The sequence below is a fragment of the Seriola lalandi genome, unplaced genomic scaffold, assembly GCF_002814215.2.
Source record: "Seriola lalandi dorsalis isolate HSWRI2012SDOR001 ecotype SW California unplaced genomic scaffold, Sedor1 jcf7180002054962, whole genome shotgun sequence".
NCBI classification, from domain to species: Eukaryota; Metazoa; Chordata; class Actinopteri; order Carangiformes; family Carangidae; genus Seriola; species Seriola lalandi.
Window position 1 is genome coordinate 567,089 of NW_019525513.1, and position 11,837 is coordinate 578,925.

General features: G+C 40.7%; 2 protein-coding genes across 3 annotated transcripts in view; one reads left to right on the top strand and one right to left on the bottom strand.

Moving 5' to 3' along the window:
• Positions 1-3,276, bottom strand: part of pspc1 (paraspeckle component 1) — an 11,950-nt gene extending 8,674 nt beyond the window's left edge. Inside the window, exons 1-7 of the mRNA XM_023395417.2 lie at positions 2,765-3,276; positions 2,080-2,229; positions 1,800-1,951; positions 1,442-1,537; positions 1,115-1,311; positions 550-634; positions 250-355 (exon numbers count right to left, since the gene is read on the bottom strand). Coding sequence (XP_023251185.1) covers positions 250-355; positions 550-634; positions 1,115-1,311; positions 1,442-1,537; positions 1,800-1,951; positions 2,080-2,229; positions 2,765-3,148 — 1,170 coding nt within the window. The 5' untranslated portion in view covers positions 3,149-3,276. The remainder of the gene's footprint in view (positions 1-249; positions 356-549; positions 635-1,114; positions 1,312-1,441; positions 1,538-1,799; positions 1,952-2,079; positions 2,230-2,764) is intronic.
• A 1,202-nt stretch (positions 3,277-4,478) lies between these two features.
• Positions 4,479-10,808, top strand: LOC111646048 (ly6/PLAUR domain-containing protein 6-like). 2 transcript variants are annotated; one of them, XM_023395440.2, is made up of 5 exons: positions 4,479-4,566; positions 9,240-9,399; positions 9,549-9,647; positions 9,997-10,124; positions 10,284-10,808. In XM_023395440.2, exons 2-5 carry the CDS (start codon positions 9,279-9,281, stop codon positions 10,458-10,460), a joined length of 525 nt encoding a protein of 174 aa, XP_023251208.1. In that variant the 5' UTR covers positions 4,479-4,566; positions 9,240-9,278; the 3' UTR covers positions 10,461-10,808. The 2 variants fall into 2 exon arrangements, with proteins under 2 accessions (XP_023251208.1, XP_087026956.1); XM_087170830.1 differs by lacking the exon at positions 4,479-4,566 and having other exon boundaries at positions 6,832-9,399.
• Positions 10,809-11,837: the final 1,029 nt, after the last annotated feature.

Here is an 11,837-nt window from a genome sequence, read left to right on the forward strand (position 1 = left end):
ACACACACACAAGCTGTTGAGGTACATTTACTGTAATATTTTGGTACATCAAGGGAAATTTGTTTAAAATATGACATGATGTGTTTCTACTTTCTTCTTCTGATTTCTTGTTATGAATTAAAGAGAAATACGTTTGCTGATGCGATGGCCAGCCAAGACAAAAGGTTGTGTTTGTGTATCACAAGTGAAAATGTAAGTGGGCAAGCCTCAGTGTGTTTGACAGCATGTGTGCCTTCCAGCCGTACTCACATTGTCCAGGTAGTTTGGTTTGAAGCCATCTGGCTGGCGTCTCAGGTCCTCCTGTTCTCTGTGCCTCATCATCTCCTCCTCCCTCCTCCTCCTCTCCTCCTCATGCCTGCAGACGGAGAGAAAAACCAAAACAAAGAAATTAGACAAATAAGAATATATGTGTGCATCTCTAATGCAACAACTTCATGACAACTACTTAAAGCTTAAAAAATAATTTGTTTGTGCCTAACAATAGAAAAGTAGTAGAAGTTGGACTGTCTCATTGTGTCCTAATGGTTTGTTCAAAGAAAGAAAACGCACCTCATCTCTATCTGCTTTCGTCTCTGCAGCTCCTGGTTACGAAGCTCCTCCAGTCTCCTCAGCTCCTCCTGACGTCTCATTAGATCTGGAAAAGACAACATAAGTGAGGAGGACTGGTAGAAAGAAAGGAAAGGAAGAAAGTATATATGAATATTGATGAGGATCAAATAGGGGGGGACGATCTGGCCAACACAATCTTTGAGTAGAATCACAATCCACGATCTTAATCACGATCTGCATCCTGTTTCCATTCTGATTTTATTGTGAAAATTTCTATTTAGTGCTAGACTTGGTCTCTGACACAAAGTGGAGGAGGACTCCATGACCACACAAGGCTGACATATAGTTTAAATCAATCTCTACACTGTAGTGAGCTGCTGCACAATCACTTCAGAATCTCTATGGAGAAGCAAAGTTTGTGCCAGTGCAAGATACCAAGCACACCAATGTCACAACAGAAGCCCATATACAATCTTCTCTCATACAAAAAGGCAAACAGTTCAAGCAGTAAACAAACACACACACAACCACAACTCATGGGAGGACACGAATAACCCGTCCCTACCATGTCTCATTAACATGAGCTGATGTTCGTGTTTGGCCGACTCCAGCTCAGCCTCCAGTTTCTCTTTGGCTTCTTTAATGTTCCTGTCCACCTGTTCTCTCTGCTGCTTCTCCATCTCGTCAAGAGCTTTCCAGCGAGACGAATATTCAAACTCAAATGTCCCCGGCTGAGCAAAACGTGGAGGCTGCTCTCGTTCCCTTTGGGTAAAAGAAAGATCAGTACAAAACTTAACTACAGTTCCAGCCACTTAAAAATACAGTGTCAACAAAATAAGACAGTTTCATACCCATGCATTATATGTCAACTTCCAATCACCTCTTTACTTACTTGTGGAACCTTGGAGTCTTCTGCAGCAGTTTTTCAGGAAGGCCATCTTCATCATCAAAGTGCTCTGAGGGCTCCACAATGGCAGGACAAGGAGTGCTGAAGAAAGAGGGGGGACAACACTATGTTAGAAACAGTCAGAATCATTTCCTCTGACAGTTAGCATTTTTCAGACCATCTATCTTTGACCTCTTCATCTGCGGCGGCTGTTTAACAGATATTCTAACACTTGTTTCTTGTGGCAACTTTGAAGGAAGTTGCTGCGTCATACGAGTAATAAACACATAACTCCATGCGCTCATTAAATCCCAGCGTGTTCTGCGTGTTCTCCCCTCCAAAACCACTTCATTCCCACACTTACGTGGTCAGCAGCAGTGCTCCCTCGGTGCAGCGCTCCAGGGCTTTACGTGCAGCCGCTTTGTTTGCGAACTCCACAATGCCTCTCCCAGTGGGGCGACCACGGTCATCCGTCACAACAATAGCCCGTTCCACCGGCCCAAACTGAGAAAACGCCTGAGGGTACAGGGTGGGTTTCAGATTAAAATATCACTCCACAGAAATCAGCAGACACAGGAAGTCAAATTGACAAAGATCCTATTTCATCCCAGCGTCAACTTGAAGCCCCTTCTCTCCACTCTTACCTGTTCCAGCAGTTCATTTGTCACTGCAGGCAGCAGGTTGCGGACTGTGAGCGCAGCACCATGTGTAGCAAAGCGGATCCTGATTGTTCGATTATTCAAAATTGTCCCATCCAGCTCAGCTTTGGCAATCTCTGCCAGCGTCCGGGTTTCCTGGAAGACAAGTGACAAAAAAAATTAAAGGGATGGTGACACACCAGCATGGTACATTAGGGCAATCTGCAGAAGTAGAGTGAAGCAATTTGGCAGTCTAGAAGTGTACAATGCATTGCACAACTATTACAACATGTATGTAAATAAAAATCACGATAGTATGACATTTGTTATATGCTGTATAAGCAAGTACATTACAATGCAATTCACAGCAGAGAGGAAATCACTCATTTAAATACACATACTTCTAGCACAGCACTTGTCAGATATGGGTCATTAGTTAAACTACTCTGTAAAATGTAAAATATAAAACTACTAAAGCAGAATAACATGTTAATGACTGTTACTGTAAGATAATCAATTATAACGGATGTAGAGTCAACAAGCACGTGAGCTAACGTTAGCTAAACAAAGCTGGCAGCTAGCTCCTCTTAGCCACGAAATTTCGGTGCACATACTACACATTTACTTTTAAAAAATAAATAAAACTTAAATAAACTTCGGTACAAAGGCTCGGTTTAAATTTCGTACATACCAAGCGAACGAAGCCGAAGCCCCGGTCTCTGTTGATAAACACCTCGTTAACTTTTCCGTATTTAGCGAACATGTTTGTAAACTCCTCCTCGGGGATATCCGTTGGTAGACTCCCGACAAACAGACGACACCTCTGGGTGAACGTCTTCTCACCGGGCTTCCGAAAACTGGTTATATCCAGGGTCATTTCTGCCGGGCCTTCTCCACTACCTTCGCCGTCTTCTTCCGCCTGTTCGGCCGCGGGGGACTGCTGCTGCTGCGGCGGCGCTGGGCTGCCTTTGTTCGACGGTGGCTGCTCAACGGCCGGGGAGTCGGCCCCGCGTTTTGCCGGTTGAGGAGAGTTGCTGCTTTGCATGTTCGTTTGTTGCATGTTCCGGTTAGCCATGCTCGAGCGAAGCAGTTTGTGCAAAGATATATAAATTAAACAAACTTTGTGAAAGAGGTCGGTGGCCCGCTGTTGATGGCGCACACCTCCCTTGTTCCAAAGATGGCGGTGGGCGGCACGTAGCTCACCATATGGATCCGGAGCCGTCTTCTTCTTCTTCTTCCTTTTAATTGTTTGGCGGTTGGCAACCAGCGTTCAGGCGCATTACCGCCACCTACCGGAAGTGTGGAACATTAGATTGGCATGAAAATAAATAAATAAATACATTTGATTTAACTAATAATAATTTTTCATGAATGATTAATCTCCCAAATTATTTTCTTTATAAATAGATTCAATTTTTTTTATTTAAAAAAAAAAAAAAAGTCAGTTATTTCATTTACAGTAATATTAAATCCAGAAAAACAGCATATTCTCATATACTTGAGAAGCTGAACCCAACACATTTCCCCCACTCTCTTTACTTCTCCTTTACAAAGGTAATAGCTGTAAAACATTGAAAATAGATAATAAATTCACCATAACTCAGCATATACTTCAAAGCCTCCAACCTGCCCAGGACCTGTTACTGCCCCTTCGTCCCTTATTTCACTGCATGAGCCTTTTGCTCTCAGTTTTTGTCATTTGAGCAGTATGCATGTTTCTGAGGAGCTGCTTTAAGTTTTCCATGACGGAGCGGCCATCTGTCCACATTATGTAGCACATCTGTGCATACTGAAATTCCTCTGTTTGACAAGAGTCTGATGGGCTGTTATTGTGTTGCTCACTTTCCTGTCAGGGATCACATTACAGGTCGCAGGACTGCTGTTTGTCACTGATGAGTTCATGTTTGGCAACATACTTTGTATTTTACTCAAGGAATATGAATAAGGAAATGGTTGTAGGGTATGTAAAGTTTTGCTAATTAGGCCTATAGTAATGAGAAGATTTGCTTTGATCTCTTTTGATCCTGAGAAAAGCCCTTTAGTATTAAATTTACATATCTGAGCACCACTGATCTATGGTATTTATGAAGGTGTTTTGGTTGTACAGATGCAGGAATGATGCATCATATCTTTTCTGAACCTGCAAAGTAACATTTAGATAAATGTAAAAGTGGAATGTGTATTTGCTTCTGAGTTAACTGGAAATGTAAACAAGCATGAAATGGAAATTCTCAATTAAAGCACAAGAACCTGAAGTTACATTCCTACATTATATTTTTAATGATAAGTTCACTATTAAAACTGACAAGACATGAACTGTTCCTTACTTATTACCCACAAAACGTGCAGAAAATGTGACCAGACGTTTATTAATGACGCCACTGTGACGCAGCCCCCCCCCCTCCCCCCAGCAGCTCACTATAGTTAGTGATTTTCATCTGCGGACGCTGAGGATGTGACTGAGCTGCGGGTTCATCGAGGAAACACAGCCCGGTAAGTTGCATTATAAAGTCGTATAAAGAGTGTTTGCACGTCCAAGTTTAGGTCAGTTTTAATTATAATTAACTTTTTACATGTAATGCATGAGAATAATTAACCAATAACAGCGCTAAGATTTAAGATTAAAATATGATTGAACGTGTGAGCCACATTAGTGGTAGTGAATGTGAGTTTTAAATATGTTAATTAAGGTGTAGGTTAATAAAAACTAAAAAGAAGAAGTACAGGTTAGTTTAGCCTAATAATCGTCATATAAACACACATCAGAGTGAGAACACCTATTACTCTAACACCTTTTGGTAACCTACAATATTGCAGCAAATGTTTTTTTACCGCTGGGTTTGTATATTATGCGTTTTAATTATTTAAGCTGTTTTAATTATTGTGTAGTAGCTGAGATTTGAAGCGCAGCGCGAGTCTTTAATCACACGTAAAAGCGCACTGCTAATTAATTAATCATATGCAGCTGCTCTATCTACACATTTATTTACGAGAAGGGAGTTATATATTTACTCTGTGTATTGAATGTGCTTAAGATGTGACTGAGCAGTTTGTGGAATACGATAATAGTATGAGTTGCACTTCCACCAGCTGCGACATCAAAATGCTGCTTTAAATAATTGGATAACTATCCAATTATGTAATAAATAATAAATTTAGGATCCATTGTGTTGCAAGATTAGCACTTTTGATACTTCATGTATATTTTGCTGAATATTTTAACTTAAGTACATCAGTCACATTAGTTGGTTTTCATAAATGTCCATTAATAAGAGGTGGGTGGGGGGGGGATCTGAACTTGGCTAGTTAACACTTTAACCACAGGGCTGCTTTTAATATGCAATACACGCTACACCAGTGGTTCAACCAACAGCTTTTTTACTCCACATATGAGAATTCATCAACACTGTCCACTGTAACTCTCTGGAGGTGCAGTCATGAATCTCTGACCTCGGTGCAGGGTCGAAAACAAAAAGCAGTTGTATGACAGAAGTGGAGCCCCTGCCATATGTGTCTGGTCAATAGAACCGAGCTGCTGGATATCGGCTGCTCTTCAAAGGCAACCCTGGTGGCCTAAATCTGGATAGAGTATTCTTTAGACACGCATGACCAACATGGAGCCATTATACTTCATCTGAGCAATTAAACTGTTCACATTTGACTCGTTAGGTTACCATCTACATCAGCCTGAATGTGTGTGAGAGCTAGTGGCTTTATTATTAGATCACTTCATGATTCTGAACATTCAACTTTAGCTTTGTAGAAAGCCTCTTTTAAAACTGCCGGACAGTTTGTGATTTTTCTGTATCTGGTCCATCGGTAAACCGGCCGTCACGTGTTCCTCGAATTCTCCTACAACTGCCTTTATGTTGTTTCTGCACATTTAAAAAGTCCCACACAGTCTAAAGGTCTCTGTCCATGTGCTGTTTGATTATAGATCAGGTATAAGTTCTATATTAATACTGTGAAAGTATCAAAGCCTCAGTCCACAGAGAAATGCATGTATTCAGAAACTGAGCCTTAAATCGAGCAGTCACGACTTCCTGTAACTTTGTGATGTCACAACAAAGCAGTCACCGCTCTCAGCCATGGCCTACTCACGTGGACCCACCTGGATTTCGTTTCTCTTAGTGTTTTACCTGAAATCTGCTATATTTTTATTCCATCACTGAGAAAACAGTCAGCCAATCAGAAGAAAAGAATCAGAGCCTCCTCTCTTCTGATTGGCTCACCGACCTGTTGTCACTACAGCTCCAGAGAGAAGCCTGAGAGAGGAGATGTAAAACTACAATGAGATGATTTTCGGTTCTTAAAACCACAAATATATCTTCTTATGGATCAAACACTTCAAAATAAAACACAGGAGAAAAATGAAAATACGGAGCTTTAAATAGTTTCTGCAAAAGAATAACCTTCAGTTGCATTATGGTTTGTATAGAGATGACTTTATCTGTAATATTTACAACGTCTTGGGTCGTGTGCGTCTTTCAGCCATAAATATATGATATCTCTGACAGCACTCGAGGGAGGGAGGGACGGCGGGTGTGAAGTAAATGGCATTGACATGAGTTATGTTCCACTACCCTTCGGGACTACGTAAAATATATTTGTGTAAAACAAAAGTCAACCTCTGAACTTCTGATGACTGATTCATGGCATGGGATCCAGCAGATAAGCCCACCTTATCTCTGGTATGAAGAGGCCACAAGCAAGGGTCATGAGTCAAATAGCATTTTAAATGTAATTCTGTGTGTTTTTAAAAAACGCTTCTGGATAAGAGAACGCAGAACAAAATTATAGTAAAAACACCTTCTTTTTTTTTAAGGGGAGTACTTTGCAGGGAAACAGGATGGAGGATCCAAATGCAGACAGACAGGCGGGCTGATAAGTGAAGGGAAGTCACTTTATAAACTAAGACTTTCCAAAAACCACAGGAAGGCAGAAGCTGAGTCCACAAAGGGCAGGGGTCCAAAGAAAACCGAAAACCAGGAGACTGACACAGGAAAATCTGGAACTTACAGTCTTCGGCAAAGTCCGGCAAAACACATTTAAACAGGGAGGAAAAACACTGGAAAAATACTGAGACATAGACTAAAGGTTAAAGCAAAACCGCAAGAACGTGACGAAGTGACTAGGAGTGAAGGGAACAGACATTAGGGTGCAGCGGGTAATCATAAAGGCGGGAAACGCACCAAAGAGCAGGAAGCAACACAACCAACAGGACACACAGGGAAAGTGATTTCAAAATAAAACAGGAAAAGTCCAGATAATGACTCATGATAATCATTGCGACTGAGGAGCTGCACATTTCAGCCCCCCCCCCCTCAGCTTTTACACTCACAAGCTGCGTTGTCATGGGAGACAGATTTAAAACCTGCTCTCCTTCAGATTCTTTCAGCCCTGTATGGCCTTTCAGCCGGGACCTGAAGGAGCCGGTTGGTGCTGATTGAACCCAGAGTGATAATAAACCCTCTCCACCTCCATCCCTCTCCAGTTGTAACAGGGAGCTATTGTACCTAATCCCCGCACTCCTGCCCTCATGCTCTCAGACTCAAGATTTTTTGCTCCAGGCGAGGCCGGGCATCCATCACACAGTTCAAAGTTAGAGAGCTAATCTCAAGTTGTCCTTTCAGCGTACAGCATATCATTAGGAGGCATACAGTAGCACCAGTGCTCTGAGGAGCTTAATGAATGCGCGCCACTTCACCAAATCCCTCCACATAATACTGTATCAACTCAACTGTTGCAAAGGAGGGGGCAACGAAGAGGATTTAATTAATTTAATGCTAATAATAACTAATACACTGTGCTTCATGCTCTCGGTTGACTTGGATCTAATTAAGGCTGCAATTGATGTTTATTTTCTCAAATAAATCAATAGTTTCGTCAAGAAAACAGCCAAAAATGTCCAGCACAAGTTTCCAGAACCCAAAGAAACACACTGAAATGTCTTGTTTTGCCCAGAACCCACAGATATTTACATGCTTATATGATGAATTAATACAGTAAATGCATGTAAACAGTAGAGGTAATCAATATAAATTTCTTTATAATATAGTGTCTATAGGTTACATGGGATTGCAGTCACTTATTTTATTAAAACAAATGTATAAATCAGTGTCTTTGATACAAAGGATAAGTGTATGCTCGGCTCTTGCTGCTGGATGTAAAGAACAGTATGCTTACTGTGTTTGCAGCAAAGACATGGATCAGTTTTATTGGGGCATGTATAATGCAAAGAAAACAAGCATTTACAACCACACAGCCCCGCACAATGCCTGGGGATAAAATAGAGTGAAAGGCATCTGAACTCAAAGCTGATCTTAGACAACTCTACTGATCTCAAATCGCGGCCAAAAACCAGGTCATCTGGTGTTTAATGCATTGACTGACATCTCAGTGAATCCCGGAGGAGCGTTTGTTAGAGAGTGTTCGGCCTGGACTGTAACAGGAAGCTCAACTGCAAACGTTAAGACGTCGTCGAGGAAAATAACTTGTCACTCACACTTGAAGTGATGGAAATAATAGAGGAAACATGCACCAGAATCCACAGGAAAAGTGAGCTTTTATCATTTTTAAAAAAGAAAGTGGATTATCCTGTAATGTTACGACGACAGGAATGACCCCTCTTTTTTCTAAGAAGGTCCAGAGGGGGACGGTTCCTCTCTGAGCAGACTTGCTGTTGTGGTCAGAATAATGCTGACTTGCCTATAATGGATGACCCATTGCATAACAGAAAAAAACCCCAAAAAACCATTTGGCAGGCAGGGACTAAAAGGTTGAATTCCCATGGGGAAAGAGGGACTTGTAATTGAAACATAACTCATGTTTATGGCAGAAGTGACAATGTTACGTCCTCCAGGCCTTTTGTTGTGCAATTATTCAAATCCGGGGACGGATGAGCGATAAAGCTTAAATAACGAAGCAAGCTCACAGCTGATCACTTTTATAGACTGATTCCTTCCATTAGTAGGTTTTAACATCCCTTTCCTTTCTCAAAGCCTCTTGTTTCCATGTTCTATTCACTGGATTTAATGGCATTTTCTTGTACTCTTCCTGTAATGATTTGCATTCATCAGAGAGATCCAGAGCAGATGTGCATCTTGCCATGTAGATAACTGCAAGTGAATGAAATTCTGAGGCTCTTTTGCATTTTGTTGCACCAGCGTCCAACAGGCCAAAGTGCATGAAGATTTCTGAGGCTCATGATGGAGGGCTGGCCAGCGGTGGCCTGGCTCCTGCTGATGACGAACATCGCTGATTGGCTGAAACCCGTCCAGTCACGAGACTTCACCACGAAGGACATCATCCTGCTGCATCCCTCAAGTACGAGCATGAGAAGAAGAATCGGAAGGGTTCAAAAGAATAAAGTTCATTGAAGATTGCTTAGAAATAGAATAATATAATGAGGCCGTGAATATCATTGTCTCGTGTTGACGGAAGTGTGTGTGTGTGTGTGTGTGTGTCCTCCGCAGCTACGCCTCATCCTGGTGCCTTCAAGTGCTTCACATGTCAACAAGCTGTAGATAACTATGAGTGTAACCGCTGGGCTCCGGACGTGTACTGTCCGAAAGGTTCGTCAGCTTCTACTCAACTGCTTGTATGTGTTTGTGTGTGTGTGTGTGTGTGTGTGTGTGTGTGTGTGTGTGTGTGTGTGTGTGTGTGTGTGTGTATGCAGCGTGACTGAGCTTTGATTTCTCTCCCATCTGTTACTGCGGTTCCTATAACGAGCGAATGTGTGGAAGCTTTTCCTTAACACCTGATTGTATTGATTAAACGTAAACACTGAACGCAAGATGGAATTCAGTGCTGTTTTTGAACTGGTATGGATCAATCTCATCAGATTATTGATTATCAGAAGGGAATTTAATTTAAATTTAATTCAAAATAATGCAGAAAATGAAGGCGTGCTATGTCCTGCAGATACCAGATACTGCCACACACTCCACATGATGGATAACCATGGAGACAGTGTGTCTGTGACCAAGCGATGTGCGACCCTGGAGGACTGTCTGTTTACTGGCTGTGCCTCCATCACTGGTAACGGACGGGTACGTGGAACATCTGGATTAAACTGCAGCAACACATTTTTAAAAATTTGTCAAAGGTCTAATTTTTAACACTTTTATTACGTGTTTTGTTTGATGTTAGTAAGTTGATATCCACATACAATCAGGACATATTCTCAACATTTACATGTCATCGGCCAGGTGTGCTCGTCCTGCTGCGAGGGGAACATCTGTAACGTGCTGTTGCCGAGGAACGACAGCAGCGCAGTTTTTACCCGCACTTCTCCCCTGGTCAGCTCGAGCAGGGAGCTTCATCCTGCAGCGCTGAGCTACATCATCATCATCATCATCATCATCAGCATCCTGTTAACCTTATGATATTGTTTTAAAGAACCTGTCATTTGTGTTTATTGTATCCTGCTCAAATTGATTAAGTGAACTGCATCTGGATGTTTCGGGAACCTGGCCAGGAAGTTCTGAGTTACCTGTCACAGTTTGAGGTTTAAACTAATAAAAAACTGAGAACTTGTGTCCAGACCTTTCACTACTGCAACGTATTCCCTTAGGTTTCCCTCTAAGACAATTTTTTTTACAATTCTTTAAAGCTTTTTTGATAATTTATTATACTACGTTCAAGTTGTAACAGTATTAAAAATGACCATGTTGTTGTTTAACCATATCAGTGTGTATTATATATTATTTATACTAAGTTTTGTTAATATTAAATCCATATAATAAAATCAATTATCTCCTTGTTTTTTGTACATAATAGGGGTGTGTACAAACTAGAATTACTGCCTGTGTCATAGTGCAGTTTACATGCATGTCAAATGAGGCAGTATATCATTTAAATGTGTTGCCAAGAGACCAGTTTGCACCTTGTCCTATTAGCTCATAGGTAAACATATTAGCGCAAAAAATATTTTAATTAAATTATTAAAAAATGAGCAGAAATGTATTAACATTTCTGATTGGATGTAGTAACATGGACTTTGTGGTAAAACTTTACGTGGAATAAAAAGTTTTTTATCTCCAGTTACTTATAATAAAATAAAATAAATGAAATAAGTCAGTCAGTCTGCTTTCTATATTTTTATAGCACCGGTGTAGTATGAATATATTATATTTTAGTAGTAGAATAACATCAGATTAGTTATAGTAATTGGTATATGTAGTATAAATAATTAAACACAAGTGACTGTTAATGTGCAACAGGTCTCACTATTACGTCACATTTTTGTGAATTAGTACTACTTCCTCTTTTTCTTTAGTATTTTAAAATGCAAAATAAAAGCTAAACAGTGGGGAGGTGGACGGAAGAAGCCATTTCCACAATGTAAACAAACTTTCTGTACATTTAATGTAGCCTACATTAAATTGTATAGATAAGCCACGTGAGTTTTAATCATTCTTTATGACAATGAATCATTTATACTACATACTGTAGCTAATTCACTTCATGTAAACATAATATTTATACACACTCCTCCTTATGGAAAACAGCCTTAAATATCGTAGTAAAGTAACTGGGGATAAAAAAAAATATTTTTTACTCAATATAAACCATAAACCATTTAATATAAAAACGACTTTTTCAAATCGGTTGAGAAATGTAAATGTTATGGTGCTTTTTTTTATCCAAAACACCCGCAGTTTTCAGGACTGGCTTTCTTGGCCCAACGTGGCGGCGACGTCGACGACAGATCGCAGGAACGAGCAACGTGCGTGTGCGCGCGCGCGCGCGCGTTCCACCGC